The sequence below is a fragment of the Oncorhynchus kisutch genome, linkage group LG6, assembly GCF_002021735.2.
Source record: "Oncorhynchus kisutch isolate 150728-3 linkage group LG6, Okis_V2, whole genome shotgun sequence".
Taxonomy (NCBI): Eukaryota; Metazoa; Chordata; class Actinopteri; order Salmoniformes; family Salmonidae; genus Oncorhynchus; species Oncorhynchus kisutch.
Window position 1 is genome coordinate 51,359,919 of NC_034179.2, and position 19,285 is coordinate 51,379,203.

The 19,285-nt window shown below is 42.6% G+C and overlaps 1 protein-coding gene across 4 annotated transcripts in view; it reads right to left on the minus strand.

The window, feature by feature from the left end:
* LOC109892956 (folliculin-interacting protein 1) overlaps positions 1–19,285 on the minus strand; it is a 34,499-nt gene that overhangs the window by 11,472 nt on the left and 3,742 nt on the right. For 2 of the 4 annotated variants that reach the window (XM_031826915.1, XM_020485883.2), the window contains 6 exons: positions 6,620–6,749; positions 4,248–4,394; positions 2,501–2,601; positions 1,999–2,073; positions 1,715–1,806; positions 378–461 (listed from right to left, as the gene is read on the minus strand). In XM_031826915.1, the coding sequence (XP_031682775.1) occupies positions 378–461; positions 1,715–1,806; positions 1,999–2,073; positions 2,501–2,601; positions 4,248–4,370 (475 nt within the window). In that variant the 5' untranslated portion in view covers positions 4,371–4,394; positions 6,620–6,749. Of the gene's footprint in view, positions 1–377; positions 462–1,714; positions 1,807–1,998; positions 2,074–2,500; positions 2,602–4,247; positions 4,395–6,619; positions 6,750–11,291; positions 11,513–19,285 lie in introns of those variants that run through there. The other 2 variants (XM_031826913.1, XM_031826914.1) reach the window with 2 other exon arrangements.

Genomic DNA, 19,285 nt, shown 5'->3' on the forward strand with positions numbered 1-19,285 from the left:
ACAAGCTTGGCTGCAACGCGCCGTTGCCCCCTGCCCACCCTGGCCTGCACCTTATGAACATTCCACTATAGCATAGCTAGGGAGCAACATGCCGTGCCACCTAGCAGTGGCTTACAGAGGGTCACATGGAGGCTATTTATACGTAAATCACCACCCCTGCCACCACTCCATTAAAACAAAGGGAGAGATTTCGGCGGTTTGGAGAGGGAGGGAGGAAAAGGAGGCGGGGAGGGGGTGGAGAGGTTATGGTTCAGAGGGAGTGAAGAAAGTGAGTACAACAACCATTAAGCAGATATTGACCATGCCCCGCAATACACTTGCTGACACATGCAGCGTGCGTACACATGCATGCAACTGCACACAAGCACATCGCAAACCTGAAAAGAAAGAGGCACTCTTGATGAGACGGAGAGGGCCCTGCTCAGAGAAGGCCCGCCGCGGGCTGCAGAGCTGAGATAAACCTGCGCAGCACAAAACGGACAGAGAGAAGAGACAAAACAAAACCGGACATGAACCACTGTTAGTAAAGAAGCAGGAGGCCGACTACCATGTAGGCACTCTAACCCCGGCGGAGAGACGGACAACCTGGAGCAGTCCGGGACCACAATGTGACCACAACGGAAACGCAACGTCCGTCGGATATGTTTAGTTGGCACGGAGAGTAGTCGGTCAGGTGGACCAAGATCCCGCACAGAAAATACAACCTCACAGCGAAATACTTTTTAGAAAACATTCCAAAATCGTAGAGGAGAGTGTATTTTCTGTGGGGATGACAGAGAGAAAACAAGAGACGAATTTGCCAAAAGATCTGTGTTTGCGTCATTAATCTCCAGAGGCACAGGCTCCAGTGGAGAACTCTTGGCAAATTCAATTCAGCCTGTTTTAAAAACGGTCCTGAAATGGACGTTCGAGGAAAGGGAACAAACAGTTTGCCTGGAGAATACACATCAATTCAGGTAAAGTCAATTTACAAGTAACACACGTAAAAAGAGAGCCAGTGTCTGATAAAGATTTGCAACACAGTTCACATCCAGTTAACTGCCCAAATAAAGGAAACACGAGGAAATGAAGGATACAAAGTATATTGAAAGCAGGTGCTTCCACACAATTGTGGTTCCTGAGTTAATTAAGCATTAAACATTCAAATCAGTCTTCGGGTAATGTATAAAAATGCCAAGTGGCCCATTCATTTTTGGCCACCATGGCTAAAAGAAGAGTTATCAGTGACTTTGAAAGAGGGGTCTCAAAGGAGCATAGGGGTTTTCAAGGGTGTGTCTGTGTCTCAAGTCACCAGATCGCAACCCAATTTAACAGGTATGGGAGGTTCTGGAGTGGTGCATGAGACTGTGTTTTCCATCACCATCAACACAACACCAAATTATGGAACTTCCTGTGAAAGAATGGTGTCGTATCCATCCAATGGAGTTCCAGACACTTGTAGAATCTATGCCAAGGTGCAGTGAAGCTGCGCGGCTTGTGGTGGCCCAACGCTCTATTAAGACACTTTATGTTGGCGTTTCCTTTATTTTGGAAGTTAACTGTGTCTATGCATGGATAAAACGATAAACAAAGACATGATAGATAAACAAAACAGTGCTTCAGTACAACCAAAATAAAATAAAACCCAGAGGTGTCGATATGAACAGTATACAGCCATTCATGTGTGAGACATTGTAGGTGCCAGACCAGTCAGTTGTACTGTGGTTGTGGTTACCTATGTTCCCCAGGAGACCATTGGCCACAGTGTTCTGATCCGGCCTCAGAGCGTTGGGGTCCTGACCGATGAACTCTAGGCTGTCTTGCAGTCTGCCAGGAGAACACAGACAATGGCACAGGTTCAAAGGGAATCAGTAGAAGAGATCGAGATAGATGGAGCAAGTATAGAAAGAGGAGAAGGAAGAGAAAGACAGGAAAGAGACAAGAGAGAGAGACAGGAGAGAGAAGATAGAGACGAGAGAGAGAATGAGAGACATGAGGGCAGGTGGTAGTAGGGCTTACGTGTTAAGGCTGCCATAGACACTGCTCCCTGTTCGGGCTGTAAACACTTTACTCAGCATCAGCTGATGGGGCGACCTGTGGGCAGACAAGGGAGAAGGGGCGAGAAAGATAGGGAGGGATGGGGGGGAATTCATGATGACTTGGTGCTCCTAATGTGTGATGTACTGTACCAGTCAAAAGTTTGGACTCATTCAATGGTTTTCCTTTATTTTCACTATTTTCTACATTGTAGAATAATATTGAAGACATGCCGAGAGTGTGCAAAGCTGTCATCAAGGCAAGGGCTGGCTACTTTGACGAATCTCAAATATATTGTGATTTGTTTAACACTTCTTTGGATACTACATGATTCCATATGTGTTATTTCATAGTTATGATGACTTCACTATTATTACACTATTCAATAATGACATCACATCAAGACAGCTGCTGTGTACATTTCTTAGATCTCCAGTTCAAAGTGCGGTGGGACACAATCTCTCCCCCCTCCCCTGAAACCCACCGTATCTGATGGATTTTGAGTGTGGAGCCCTTGTAGCTCATGGCCACAGAGCCAAACATCATCTCCCCCAACATGTTGGCGTCAGAGGAGCACCGTGACCCCTGAGAGACAGGAGAGGATGAGGGTGAGTAAACTGCATGGTTTTCTGCCATCAAGACAACCATAATACATTGGATTGACATTAAAGTCTGAAAGGCATTTATTTTTTTGGTTGCACAAACACTTTGATCACTTGCCCTCAAATGTAAATGAGCTTTTCATGCAGAGAACCATATATTGCCTGCCTTTCACCAACACATAGGGGACAAATAAGAAACTATTCGTAAAACAATTCTCAAAGCAGGCTCAACTTGCCTGACTGCCATAAAATGGTCTGTCTTTCACTCAAATGGGGAGAAACCAGAAATATCAGTTGTAGGCTACTGGAAGTCGTCATAGTTTTTTTCTTTTTTTCGCAATCACACACACACAGAGTTTGTTTACATATACCTTAGCCAAATACATGTAAAACCCAGTTTCATAATTCCTGATATTTAATCCTAGTGTTCTTCAGCTTACAAGCCTCCCTCCTTTTCCTCCAAACATAACAATGGTCATTATGGCCAAACAGTTCTATTATTGTTTCCTCAGACCAGAGGACATTTCTCCAAAAAGTACCATCTTTGTCCCCATGTCCAGTTGCAAACTGTAGTCTGGATTTTTTGGGGCGGCCTTTCAGGTTATGTCGATATAGGACTCGTTTTACTGTGGATATAGATACTTTTGTACCTGTTTCCTCCAGCATCTCACAAGGGCCTTTGCTGTTGTTCTGGGATTGATTTGCACTTTTCGCACCAAAGTACTTCATCTCTAGGAGACAGAATGTGTCTCCTTCCTGAGTGGTATGACGGCTGCGTGGTCCCATGGTGTTTATACTTGCGTACTATTGTTTGTACAGATGAACATGGTACCTTCAGGCGTTTGGAAATTGCTCCCAAGGATGAACCAGACTGGTGGAGGTCTAGTCTGAGGTCTTGGCTGATTTCTTTTGATTTTCTCATGATGTCAAGCAAAAAGGCATTGAGTTTGAAGGTAGGCCTTGAAATACATCCACAGGTACACCTCCAATTGACTCAAATGATGTCAATTAGCCTATCAGAAGCTTCTAAATCCATGACATCATTTTCTGGAATTTTCCAAGTTGTTTAAAGGCACAGTCAACTTAGTGTATGTAAACTTCTGACCCACTGGAATTGTGATACAGTGAATTAGAAGTGAAATAATCTGTCTGTAAACAATTGTTAGAAAAATTACTTGTGTCATGCAAAAAGTAGATGTCCTAACCGACTTGCCAAAAATATAGTTTGTTAACAAGAAATTTGTGGAGTTGTTGAAAAACTAGTTTTAATGACTCCAACCTAAGTGTATGTAAAACTTCCGACTTCAACTGTATGTATGTATGTATGTATGTATGTATGTAAGTAAGTATGTAAAAAACACCTGTCCATGAGTGACTGTTCAGTTTACTTGCCCCAGGCAAGTGTCAAACTATTAGGGTTCAAGCCAGTGTCTTTTGATCATGAAATAGCTCTAAGTGGTATGCTTTGAGGAGCTGTGGCCCATCTATCCGAACAGCGTGTGAGGTGTCAGAGGGACCATTCTTACCCATAGAGATGTACTAGAGTTAAATCTCCTTTCCAATGGTGTTTTGCATGCCAAAACAGGCCTTGAGCCAAGTGCGCCTCTCTATCCAACAGTATGTTCTCACCTGGAAGCGCAGGCCCTGTTCCCTGGGTTCCCGGGGCTCAGAGGCGCAGGAGGAGGAGCTGTCTAGAGAGCTGGAGCTGCCCCCTGTAGGCCTCAGCTGGCAGCACTTCCCAAACACCTTCATCTGGGCCTCACTACTGCATATCTTCTGCAGGGGGAGGACCAAACAAATTATTATATAGACGCACACACACACACAACATTATGTGGACACCTCTTCAAATTAGTGGATACGGCCATTTCAGCCACACCTGTTGCTTACGGAAATGTCTAGGAACAACGGCTCAGCCGCAACATGGCAGGCCACACAAGCTCACAGAACATGACCGCCGAGTGCTGAAGCGTGTAAAAATCATCTGTCCACGATTGCAACGCTCACTACAGAGTTCGAAATTGCCTCTGGAAGCACAATAACTGCCGAACAAAAGCCTAAGATCACCATGCGCAATGCCAAGCGTCGGCTGGAGTGGTGTAAAGTTCGCCGCCATTGGAGTCTGGAGCAGTGAAAACGCGTTCTCTGGAGTGATGAATCACGCATCACCATCTGGTAGTTCGATGGACGAATCTGGGTTGGCAGATGGCAGGGGAACGCTACCTTCCCCAAAGTCAACTGTAAAGTGTGGTGGAGGAATAATGGTCTGGGCTGTTTTTCATGGTTCCGGCCCCTTAGTTCAAGTGAAGTGAAATCTTAACGCTATAGCATACAATGACATTCCAGGTGATTCTGTGCTTCCAACTTTGATGCAACAGTTTAAGGAAGGCATTTTCCTGCTTCAGCATGACAATGCCCCTTTCCACAAAGCGAGGGCCATAATGAAATGACTGGCCTGCACAGAGACCTGACGTCAAACCCATCAAACACCTTTGGGATGAATTAGAACGCCAACTGCGAGCCAGGCCTAATCGCCCAACATCAGTGCCTGACCTCACTAATGCTCGTGGCTGAATGGAAGCAAGTCCCCGCAGCAATGTTTCAACATCTAGTGGAAAGCATTCCCTGAAGGTTGAAGGCTGTTATAGCAGCAAAGGTTGGGACCAACAAACTTTCCCCCAAAAGATATGCGTGTAGAGCGACAAAAATGTTCTTCTGTTCATGTTTGAATGATTGATGTTTTATAGACATACATTGCTTAAATAATGATAATAACAAATGCAGTGCATTGAGGAATTTCCTAAGAAACCAAATAGTGTTAGTGACGTTAAATGTAAATAATAAAATGTTTTTTTTTTAAATCAAGCCTTTATCAAAGCTTTATCTCGTATTTCTACGCAAACACAACCAACATAGAGGCTTTCTGTGTCTCACAAAATGAGATTGATGTCAGAGCATTCAAAGTTATTTCTGTTGGTCTTAAATCCATTCAGATTAAAACACAAATCTTATCCCCCCATGTGATGTGACTTAATTTGTCTGCAGAGAATGGCACCCTATTATACTGGACTGCGTGTGTTGCTTTGCTTTAGTAATGGCTCACATCAAACAAATGTCTCGCCACGCCCTGATAGAGTACACAAAGGCTTGGTACATGCGAGTGCCTGTCATATGACTTCCTCAGGAACTCGTGAGCTGGAGCTGCAACCGCACTCTTGCTCGCTCTCCCTCCCTCCCTCCCCCGCTCTCTTGCTCCCCCTCCCTCTCTGCAGCACCCACTCCCTCCCCCTCTCGCGCTCACTCACTGCTCACCCTCTTTGTAGCTCGTACAACCTCATTGCTCCTCCCCCCTCCCTCTAGCTCTCCACCTCTCAAGCCAACTTGCTCACTCTAACTTGCTCTCCACCTCTCGAGGGAGAAACAATATCCTCAGGCAAAAAACCATCATGTGACAGGGGTCACACAGGAGCGAACTAAACCTTAATCATGCTGCAGAATGCATTGAAAGGCAATGACTAACATAGTACCCACACTTGTTGCATAGACAGGCCTAGCTAATTGTGGCCCTTATTCAATAAACTCATATTGCTTTTTGATGCAAACATTTACAATAGGTTGTTAAAGTAAATACACATGTTCTATTTGGACACAAGGGTGATACAGGTCAAGCGGTTGGGGTGTTGTCAACACCAAAGTACATTGCAGCAACCCATGACAGTGCAATGCCAAAAGGGCTGAAGATGTGTGAGAGAGAGTCAGAGACTGTGGTCATGTGAGTCTGGAGGAATGTTTACACATTGGTGGCGGGTGTCAGCTGATGCTATTATTATTGGAGATAAGAGGTCCAGTTCAAACCGGTCAAGCCCTCTCTAATACAGCCACAGGAGCTTTAGACAGCACTACCCATTTCCCCCACGCTATGGTGTACAGCCTCATAAAACACCTTCCCCAGACAAGACAGACACACAACCCCCCATATCCCTCACCAAAGTGTCACTCACCGAGGCAGGGGCTTCCTCTGCACTCCTCTTTTTGGCACTGGAGTCGAAGAGGACATTTCTCCCCCGTCGCTCACAGTCTTGGTACACTATCAATCTGATCTGGCTAGGGTCCAGCTGTGGGGATGACCAGCTAGAGAGAGAGAGAGCGAGAGAGGGACAAGCATGAAGCATATGACCATGCTGGCACTACTAGCAATGAATGTAGACCTGTTAATCAAACTATCAAACTGACGCCCAAAATATCAGCAGTGTGTAAAGACAGACATTCCCCAGTCAGACCTGTCTTCACCCAGTCAGAATACCAGAACCAAGCAGAGGTCCATAATGGCCCAGGTAAACGCCATCAAATAAAAGGAGAAGTTATAATAAAAAGTAAAAAAACAGGTTCACAGTGATGGACTGACAGTTGGTTAATAAGTCCTCTTAAGCGGTCAGCCCTTTCGGTCGGTGGGCCTGCCTGTCGTGCCATTGTTGTCATTCCTCCCCTCATTCTGCCGCCTGCCTGATGGGGAGCAGAGCCAGCTATGGCCACCTCCCAGCCTCCACCACAGGGCCTGCTTGGTTTGGAGGGCCGTAAAAAATTTTTTTAAAGAGTGATGGACAGACCGACGAGACAGAGGAGGATTTTTCTCAAATCTGAGGGATGGGAAACAGGGAGTGGATAGGCCTATTTCTAGCTGTTTATTGGAGTCTGTGAGGGGTCCTCTTAAATGCCACTGTTTTGAGGAGGGGTGAGGGGGCTTAGCTGTCCTAGCTCCCTGTCAATACCCCAAGTCACAGCCCACTGGTATTTATGTTCTCTGCATTACTGTGGTCCATCAGGACCTGGGATGTGTACTGGTCTGGGCTAAGTACGTGTGTGTTGTGTGACGCGCGGTTTACCAAAACACTGGTGTCAGTCACATTATAACCTACATTCCTAGGTCTTCTTAAGCCTATAATCTAAAGGAACTTTAAATCAAATTATCCATTGCTCATCTCAAGTCGTTTGATAATTTATTAGGGGCTTGGGTGGTACACTGTATATTAGATGTCGACCGATTATGATTTTTCAATGCCGATACCAATTATTGGAGGACCAAAAAAGCCGATACCGATTAATCGGCCGGTTTTTAATTTGATTTATTTGTAATAATGACAATTACAACAATACTGAATGAACACTTATTTTAACTTAATATAATACCGTTTTAAGTTTTAGGTTGTAGTTATTATAGGACTATTTCCCTCTATACGATTTGTATTTCATTAACCTTTGACTATTGGATGTTCCTATAGGCACTTTAGTATTGCCAGTGTAACAGTATAGCTTCAGTCCCTCTCCTTACTCCTCCCTGGGCTCGAACCAGCAACACAACGACAACAGCCACCCTCGAAGCAGCATTACCCATGCAGAGCAAGGGAAACAACCACAGGCACAGAGCGAGTGACGTTTGAAACACTAGTAGCGCGCGCTAACTAGCTAGCCATTTCACTTCGGTTACACCAGCCTCATCTTGGGAGTTGATAGGTTTGAAGTCATAAACAGCGCAATGCTTGACGCACAATGAAGAGCTGCTGGCAAAACGCACGCAAGTGCTGTTTGAATGAATGTTTACGTGCCTGCTTCTGCCTACCACCGCTCAGTCAGATACTTTGAGCATACAAGTAAGTATCTGTCAGATTATATGCAATGCAGGACACGCTAGATAATATCTAGTAATATCATCAACCATGTGTAGTTAACTAGTGATTATGATTAATTCTTCCTTATAAGATAAGTTCAAGTGCTAGCTAGCAACTTACCTTGGCTTACTGCATTCACGTAACAGGCAGTCTCCTTGTGGAGTGCAACGAGAGAGAGGCAGGTCGTTATTGCGTTGGACTAGATAACTAAGTTTGCCAGATTGGATCCCCCAAGCTGACAAGGTGAAAATCTGTCTTTCTGCCCCTGAACAAGGCAGTTAACCCACTGTTCCTAGGCCGTCATTGAAAATAAGAATGTGTTCTTAACTGACTTGCCTAGTTAAATAAAGGTATACAAATAAAAAGTTATTCTAAAGATCGGCAAATCGGCGCCCCAAAATTTCCGATTGTAATGAAAACTTGAAATCGGCCCTAATTAAATCGGCCAACCTCTACTGCGCACACACGGACACACAACAGGGGATTTGGGAAAAAGCCACCGGATGTTTTTTCAATACCATCTTTGAAGTTTAATACATTTGAACATTTACAGATACTTGTTAAGTAAATACTTGCAGTCAACTTGTGCAGTACCTCAGAAGATAAAGAAGATTGTGTTCTTAATTTCACCTGTCACAATTTTTTATTAGAAGGCTTACCCGCAGTCCCCAGGTAAATCCTCACGTGGTGTTTGTTTACAAGCACACGATGACGAAAGACAGGAGCCTTGTTTGTCACCCACTGTTGTGCTGCACGCGCCAGATCTAGTTACAGTATGGAATTCACAACTAAATGTTTGCCAGCCAGGTATCTTATTACTATTAAGTTAATGGTCTAAAATATGCCAAATACTCCGCAGTTGTGCATTTGGTTTGCTAATTTAGTAGCTAGTTAGCTATCTAGCTAAGTGGTTAGCTACAGTACTTCCAAAATCAAGTTTTGCTTGGTAACAGCAGAGAATCCCCTCCTGGACTAACTGTTTAATGTTTAATATTTAATACTGTTTAATATTTGTTTTGTATGTGCAGCAAACTTTGAGTAGCATTTTTTAGTTACTTGTATAGTTTAGGTCAGAAACGATACAATGTTTCCAATGCCTTTGTTTGAATTTAGTTAGCATTCTCTCTGGGATTTTACATGTACTTGTTAGCATTGATAACCTTCGGATTAGAGCCTCGGTGGGGTTGAAAACAGTGCCCCTTGTGTTCAGCGCCAATATTAATATTATCCCAGTATGGTACATGGTCGGTAGGAAAGTAAGACACTGGATACTGCCCAAGTCTAGCTCGTATCACATCGGCCTAACATAACATCTATCATTGAAATAGATTCCTTATCAGGGTCCTCACAATAATTTCTAAGTCAGAGTACAATATTCCCTTTATGTGCCCATCAGACCTTCACTCAATGACAGTAGTAATCGAAGAGGTCGGCTAAACAAAAAACAACATTCAAGAAAATAAACCTTGAAAGTGAATGAGGTGATGGTATACGAATCCTATAAAGTAATAATCCTTGGACTCATTCAGGAGTGCAAAAGTTGTCCATTTTGAAAGCAAGGCCTACCCTGGCGGGAATCAGCATTCCATGGCAGGCCAAGAATACTCCCCTACCCATTGTAGAGCGCAGGAAAGAGCAGACTAGTCAAAGTTAATGCGCTTTTGTCCCAAACGGCACCCTATTCGCTACATAGGGCACTACTTGTTCCACAAAAGTAGTGCACTCTATAGGGATTAGGATGTCATTTGGGATGCAAACAGCCTGTTACACCCCAGGCTCTCCATAGCTAGCCTATATATTCTGTTCAGAAACATCCAATTCCCCTCAGACAACCAAGTCATCAATGATGTTGGCTCTGAGTTATCCATGAGGCATTCACTTTTCTCATTGGGGCAAAAGTCGGTCCTCTCACCTTCGTGAGTTGTCGTGTAGTTGAGAAGTGTCAATTTGTTAGTAGGTGAACGGAAGTGTCCTATAATTGGACTAAATGATTGGATCAAATGACAGTAGCGCAGGCCTAGAGCCCGTCAATATGTTTTAAGGACCATGGCATTACTCCTTAGCATGATACATTTACATATAGACTAGGCCTAGCTAAAGCTAGTAATAGGATTCATTCAGCCTAACAAACAGAAGGGAGTACAAAAACATAATATGAGCTTGGCAAATCATTTCAGCAGAGGATAACAGACAACGCAGCTCTCCATCTTATCAGAACAGAAGTCAGCAGACGAGAGAATGTGGAGCAGTTTTAAGAACTTTGTGTCCATCAACCAGGGACAGAAAGCGAGCGGGGAGAAACAAGGAAACAGACCCTGTGACAGTTGGCTATTATGAGCCATTCATAAAAGCAGCAGCACACAAGACTGTTACATACAGCAGCACAGTGCTGACCTCAATTCAGACTGAGCCTATAAAATAGGCTACAAAAAAAGGCCTATAAACATCATTAATTTCCTTGCAGTATCCACCTCTTAATGTGTTTCTCTATCCCTCAGTCTATGAATGTTTCAAATGTACCATTTAGACTAGGGCATTGGTAATAACAACAACAATTTGCTTATAGCTCAGCTGTATCAATCAGAGCATACAATCTACAAAGAAGCATTGTGTGAGTCGGAGCCCTGCAGTGCCAAAGTAAACTCCCTAAAAAATTACAGAAGACGGACAGCCTTTGACTGAAAGGCGGTAAACACTGCATCCACACTGGTTCCAAATCGAGAAGCAACTGCAAGCTGTCAGAGCACTAATCACCACATTACATAACACAGCAGCACATTGTCACCACAATTATAGTGAAAATATATAGCCTTGCGCCACGTTTAAACAAGTAGATTCAAGCACCGCGACACACAGCTGCAGCTCTCTCTGTGAAGCTGAAAGTAACCTTGAGTTACGTATTCTAACCACATTCAAATCCAACACGGTCAAATCCTGAACACTATCACAAACACCTGGCAATAATCATGCACACAAGCAGCAAGCCGTTTGAAATATTACTAGGTACCTGGGCATCATTGTGCATCTGCCAGTCTTTCCCCCGGCCCTCTCCTTGCCCTCTCATCCACTGCGTGGCTAAGAATAGCGCTGAACTAAATTCACACAACAACATGAGACTGTCAGGTGATCTTTGCGCTGTGCTGGACAGCGCCTGGACAAAGGCATCCCGGCACTGCCGCTGCCCACTGGGCGGGAGTCTAGTCACCCTCTGAAACTAAAGAAAGTGACAGGCACAGCCATCCACTGGAGGTCTTCACAGGGAATAATATGTCCTCCTCGCTGTGACTGCAAAACAGCCCTCCCTCCCACCAGAAAGGCACACGCTGCAGAGGCCATTGGGACACTGTGTGTGTGTGTGTGTGGTGGGCAGCCAAGTGGGGTGAACATGCATGTTACATAAACAATCAACCTAAGCTGTGACGCTTTTCCTCTGTCTGATAATGGGGGTTGTTTTTGAATACACAGGAGGGTACTTTTCCAGATAAGCATTCTGGTGAACCAGTCCAGCTAGGCTATATTATAAACACTCTGGGCTGAAAATGAAACCCTGCTTTAGGACGCTGGGTGCTAGAATAACCTAATCACACTTTCTTATGGGTGAAAGAGGACACCTGCTTACCGACTCCAACACACACACACACACACACACACACACACACACACACACACACACACACACACACACACACACACACACACACACACACACACACACACACACACACACATACCCTCCCTGCTAAAACTAAAAACACAAGTGACTGCGTCTGAACTGGGGAGCTGAAGGGGGAAACCTTTCTCCAATCTCTCTCAACAGCCCCCGAGAAGCCACAAGATGCTAATGCAAGGACGCTTGAAAGCTCCAAGTCCCCACCACTGCTGACTCACTTCGACACCTGACCCACAACCTGTTGTGTTTCCTTGGTTTCAGCCAGGTGACCGCTCACTTCTGCATTCTACTCCATGAGTCACATGATCCATGAGTGTGTGGATCACATCCACATTCTCGTCAAACCAAGTTCAACCCCTGATTGTCCAATGGAAAGGATGCCAGAGGAAACCACAAACCCAGGGGCTGTGTGTCTATGACTGAGTGGATCATGCTGCATCACACATGTGTAAGAACGGTGTAACATTGTGGAATGCTGTTACATGATTGCCAAACTCGCGTTATCTCTGGGGAATATAGTTATTCTACTCTAAGTCAAGCTGAGTGCAAGGGGACTATGCCTAATTCTGGCCTTCGGTTCTAGACCAAGAAATGGCTGTCTGAAAGCGCCTACAATACTGAGTGTCTCTGTTTTGCCAGACTGTACAGAAAGTAGGTAGTCAGGTGATATGGGATACATCACTGATATGGGACTCTCAACTAAATAGGCTAGACCTAGATTACATTCCGAGAGGCCTTTAAGTGTTCATATCCGTTTATGGTGTAACATTACACATGAACATGATTGACAAAAGCATATTTCTCTCAAATGTTGTGCACAAATTGGTTTACATCCCTAATTAAATGAGCATTTCCTCTATGCCAAGTTAATTAATCCACCGGATAGGTGTGGCATATCAAGAAGCTGATAATAAACAGCATGATCATTAAACAGGCGCACCTTGTGCTGGGGACAATAAAAGGCCACTAAAATGTGCAGTTTTTTCACACCACAATTCCACAGATATCTCAAGTTTTGTGGGAGTGTGCAATTGGCATACTGACTGCAGGAATGTCCCCCAGAGCTGTTGGCAGATAATTGAATGTTCTTTTCTCTACCATAAGCCGCCTGCAATATCATTTCATAGAATTTGGCAGTACTTCCAACTGACCTCAACCACAGACCACATGTATGGCATTGTGTGGGTGAGAGGTTTGTTGATGTCAACATTGAAAGTGCCCTATGGTGGCGGTGGGGTTATGGTATGGTCAGGCATAAGCTACGGACAATGAACACAATTGCATTTAAAATCGATGGCAATTGGAATGCACAGAGATACCGTGATGAGATTCTGAGGACCATTGTAAGGCATGTGACCAACAGATCCATATCTGTATTCCCAGTCATGTGAAACCCATAGATTAGGGCCTGATTAATTTATTTTAATTGACTGATTTCCTTATATGAACTCAGTAAAATCTTAAACATTACTGATAACACAAGCCCAGTTCCATGACTCACAGCAACCGAAATAACACCCTATTCCCTATGTAGTGCATTACCTCTGACCAGGACACATTGGGTTCTAGTTCAAAAGTAGTGCACTGACCTATATAGGGAATAGGGTGCCATTTGGGACAAGCTCTGACTGCCAATTCTGAGAAACAGCAAAAAGGGTTTCTGGCAAAGTTGGTATTTTAGTTAGGGTTAGAATTCTGAGGGGAGTTAAGCCATCAGCATGCTTCAGTTCAGCTGGCACCTTGCTGAACTCGGCAAGGCAAAACAAATGAGTGTGCGTGCGCATACTCCCTTAAAAGACCAACAGTACTATTCTGAGAGAACTTCCTCAAAGTCTAAATAAATCTAAGATAGTCAATTAATGACACATTTCTTGAGTTAAGGAGATCTTAGTTGCGTAATTTTCCATCAAAAATGTTTGGTGCTGTATTTCATTTTTTTTTTTAAGTGCTTGAAAACATTTTGTTGAATGACAAAAATGGAAGAATCCCTACTGTTGACCAATCACAGACGAAGGCACGTAGCCAGCTGCCGACCTCAGCTTGCCTCGAGAAAAAATATAATGTGCATGAACAACCAACCCCCCCAATTTTTTTTTGCCGAAGACCAAATTAAGATAAAATGTGTCATAATATACGCACAAACAGTTCCGAAATGTTATCAGCTTTTAAGCCTGCATATTAAAATCTAGGATAAATGCTGGTAGGCCTACACCGTTCAAATACCAGCTTTCCAAAGGCTTTGATGTGGTTTATGAGGAAACCTTGATTGTGCTGCTAACTAAGAGAGCATGGAAGAGCTCAAGAAACAGGCCTAGTAGACTAGATAACTTTACATTTGATAGCCTAAATCTCACACAAATAGGCTAGTCTGCTTTAATTACGACATAGGCAACTATTAGTACTTACCATGCCAGTACCATAGGCAAAGACAGGGTAGGGTCCTTTATGCAAAATATATATCTTTACCATGACCCTGCTGTTCTGAGAACGCTTGGGTCACTTAAAATAGCACTGATAGGAAGAACATGTCGACAAGCTGTCTTACTGGCCTGCCTAATGAGATGCAACACACTCACTAGACCAATTTTTTAAAGCAACGACTTTCCCTCATCTAACCTGGCAGCTACTTTTACAGGTTGTGACTGACTAGGGAATAGAAGTGATACTGTCACAGACGTTATGATTGATGACATGACACACACACACTGTTATGAAACTATGTGCAGAGGGAACTTGAGCCTAGATTTCACCTCTCTCAACCATTCCACTACTACATCTTAAAGTATTTGTCCAGTGTTCGAGAAAGTTTATGAAATATTACCTATAATTAATTACAACATGAATTAAATAGAGGTCCTTCCCCAAAAATATAACTAAGGATGTTAAAAAGCAGCTTTTCTCTGTGCCTCTGCTTGGCCTGTTAGGAAAGAGTGGTTTGGGAGTATACTGGTAAATAAGAAAACTGCTTTAACAGCTCATCCAATGAAACTTGCATACACCTGGAAATTCAAATTAGCTTCCATGTGTGGGCACTGGGGCAGTCTGCCTGAGGCCGGAAGGACCAAGTAAAATAGTATGGATAGATTCAGGATTTGGAAACACTGATGGAACTACTAGTGCACTTTACCATAACAGCAATAAATGCAGACTGTTCATTTCACAAGTGTGAGTCGTTTCTGTCCTTTGCTTTGTCACTATATTCATTTGCTTGAAAAACAAGAAAAGCAGTCCATGTACTGTTTGTCCATCTTTACACTTCCTCAAAATATTCCGAATTAAATCGGAGATAACTTAAGAAATCTGTCATGAATTTACACCTTTTTGCAGAAGAGATCATGGTCGTGCAATTTTACATTAAGATGTTTGGTGCAGTATTTCTCAAGTAATTTTTTTGTTGCATATAAAGTGTCATTGAATGACAAACACTTCATTGAAGAACCCCTACTGTTGACAAATCACTGACGAAAGAGTGTAGACTTTGGCTTGTGAAAAACATTTCTGTGCACGAAGCTGCTTGACTAACCACATAAGGGCACATCTTGGCCAAAGAGGATGATGTCATTATCTAAGCAAATTTCAAGTGTTTTTTTTTTTTTTTTAAACGGTTTGCTTCAAAAACAAGTGTACTGAGGGATGCACGATATATCGGTGAACATATCGGAATCCGCCGATTTTAGCTAAAAATGCCAACATCGGATGTCTAGTTTAACGCCCCGATGTGCAAAACCCGATGTCAAAGGTACCATGCATACCTATAACGTAGGTACATGACCGCAACTTAACCCCGTTTCCTAAAGCTAACGTTATAAGCAGCCAGCTAGCTTCATCTGACTAGTAAGGCTCGACCGCACCGGGTTGTGATGTGAAGCTAGCCACAACAAGGAATAGGCACAATAGTGGAATTTGCGGTTTGCCTTCAAAATAAAATGTATGCCATTGACAGTAATACAAATAGTAGAATTATGCCATACTTTTATTTTGAAGACTAACTGCAAAGTCCACCATTGTGGCTAATCCTTATTGTGGCTAGCTTCACATAGATGGGTCCGACCACAATTAATCAAATAAGAACTGTCTTATAAATTAGGGTTATTTTAGATGACACCTAGCTATATAGTTAGCTAGCTAACTATATAGCTACTGAAATAGATGTCATGTTATGACACATCAAAGTGTTATTTGACGTGTATCTTTTTTGACACGCAAAGACCTGAACGGCATTCCATAGAAATGCTGGTTGAGAATGAAACTAAACAAATGAATCAGCACTAGAAGTCGACCGATTAATCGGAATGGCCGATTAATTAGGGCCGATTTCAAGTTTTCATAATCGGAAATCTGTATTTTTGGGAGCCGATTAAAAAAAAATATATACCTTTATTTAACTAGGCAAGTCATTTAAGAACACATTCTTATTTTCAATGACGGCCTAGGAACTGTGGGTTAACTGCCTTGTTCAGGGGCAGAACGACAGATTTTTATCTTGTCAGCTCAGGGGATCCAAACTTGCAAGCTTACAGTTAACTAGTCCAACACAATACCGACCTGCCTCTATCTCGTTGCACTCCACAAGGAGACTGCCTGTTACGTGAATGCAGTAAGCCAAGGTAAGTTGCTAGCTAGCACTTGAACTTATCTTATAAAAAACAATCATAATCACTAGTTAACTACACATGGTTGATGATATTACTAGATATTATCTAGCGTGTCCTGCGTTGCATATAATCTGACTGAGCATACAGGTATCTAAGTATCTGACTGAGCGGTGGTAGGCAGAAGCAGGCCCGTAAAGATTCATTGAAACAGAACTTCCGTGCATTTTGCCAGCAGCTCTTCGTTGTGCGTCAAGCACTGCGCTGTTTATGACTTCAAGCCTATCAACTCCCGAGATGAGGCTGGAGTAACCGAAGTGAAATGGCTAGCTAGTTAGCTCACGCTAATAGAGTTTCAAACGTCACTCGCTCTGAGCATTCTAGAAGTTGTTCCCTTTGCTCTGCATGGGTAACGCTGCTTCGAGGGTGGCTGTTGTCGTTGTGTTGCTGGTTCGAGCCCAGGGAGGAGCGAGGAGAGGGACTGAAGCTATACTGTTACACTGGCAATACTAAAGTGCCTATAAGAACATCCAATTGTCAAAGGTTAATGAAATACAAATGGTATAGAGGGAAATAGTCCTATAATAAATACAACCTAAAACTTCTTACCTGGGAATATTGAAGACTCATGTTAAAAGGAACCACCACCTTTCATATGTTCTCATGTTCTGAGCAAGGAACTGAAACGTTAGCTTTCTTACATAGCACATATTGCACTTTTACTTTCTTCTCCAACACTTTGTTATTGCGTTATTTAAACCAAATTGAACATGTTTCATTATTTACTTGAGGCTAAATAGATTTTATTGATGCATTATATTAAGTTACCGATTAAAATCGTTATCGGCTTTTTTGGTCCTCCAATAGTCGGTATCGGCGTTGAAAAATAATAATCTGTCGACCTCTAATCAGCACAGCAAGTAAATGAAAGAAATAGGTTATGATGATGTTTTACTGGTAATGGGAACATACATAAATGCCAACAAAATAACTTTTTGGTCAGAGTGGTGTGTGTAACCTTTATTTAACTAGGCAAGTCAGTTCACAACAATTTTTTATTTACAATGATGGCCAGGAAGACGCTAGGTCAATCATGGCCGGATGTGATACAGCCTGGATTCAAACCAGGGACTGTAGTGATGCCTCTTGCACTGAGATGCAGTGCCTTAGACCGCAGCGTCCATGTGTGTGTGTGTGTGTTAACTATTTAACTGTACTGGAATGCTTAAAAGGCCGCTAAAATGGTAAATATCGGATATCAGTTTGTTTGTTTTTGGCAAGGAAAATATCAGATATCGGTATCAGCCAAAAATGTCATATCAGTGCATCACTAGAACTGAGTGTTTTTTCTCTAATTTATGCTTTGGCCAATTCGTAAATGGCGAGTCAACAACATTATTTGGTTATGAGCAACCAGGTTTTCACCAAATGTTTTTTGTTTGTTTGTTTTATTTTTTTACATGAGGCAGCCACACCAACATGCTTGAAAATATGAAGTGTAGCACTTCGTGATGTGTTGTGTTGCCCCGAACATAATGCTTGTTATTCAGGACATGAAGTTCATTTCTTCACTGCAATTTTACTTTAGTGCCTTATTGCAAACAGGATGCATGTTTTGGAATATTTTTTTATTCTGTACAGGCTTCCTTCTATTCACTCTGTCATTTCGTTTAGTATTGTGGAGTAAATACAATGTTGATCCATCCTCAGTTTTTTCCTATCAAAGCCATTCAACTCTGTAACTGTTTTAACTTCTTGGTGACAGGGGGCAGTATTTTCACATCCAGATGAAATGCATGCCCAAATTCAACTGCCTGCTACTCATCCCCAGAAGATAAGATATGCATATTATTAGTAGATTTGGATAGAAAACACTCTGAAGTTTCTAAAACTGTTTGAATCATGTCTGTGAGTATAAGAGAACTTACGTAGCAGGCGAAACCCTGAGGACAAACCGTTCCAATTTTTTTTTTAGGTCACTCTCTTTTCAATGGGTTTTCATTGGGAATCCAGATTTCTAAGAGACCTTCTTGCAGTTCCTACCGCTTCCACTGGATGTTAGTCTTTAGAAATTGGTTGAGGTTTTTCCTTTGTGTAATGAAGAAGTAGCCCTGTTCATAACGAGGGTCACTTAAAGTGTACTGTTAGATAAGAGGGGTGTGACCAGAAAGTTGGCGTCAGTTTGTTTTCTTCCTGTATTGAACACAGATCATCCAGTCTTCAATTTGATCGCTTATTTACTTTAAAAAGATACCTAAAGTTGTATTACAAAAGTAGTTTGAAACATTTTGGCAAAGTTTACAGGTAACTTTTGAGATATTTTGTAGTCATGTTGCGCAAGTTGGAACCAGTGTTTTTCTGGATCAAACGCGCCAAATAAATGGACATTTTGGATATATATCGACGGAATTAAATCGAACAAAAAGGACCATTTGTGATGTTTATGGGACATATTGGAGTGCCAACAAAAGAAGCTCGTCAAAGGCATGATTTATATTTTTATTTCTGCGTTTTGTGTAGCGCCTGCAGGGTTGAAATATGTTTTCCCTCTTTGTTTACGGAGGTGCTACCCTCAAATAATAGCATTGTTTGCTTTCTAACAAAAATACATTTTGAAATCTGACATGTTGGCTGGATTCAAAACACGTGTAGCTTTAATTTGGTATCATACATGTGTGATTTCATGAAAGTTTGATTTTTATAGTCATTTATTTGAATTTGGCACTCTGCATTTTCTCT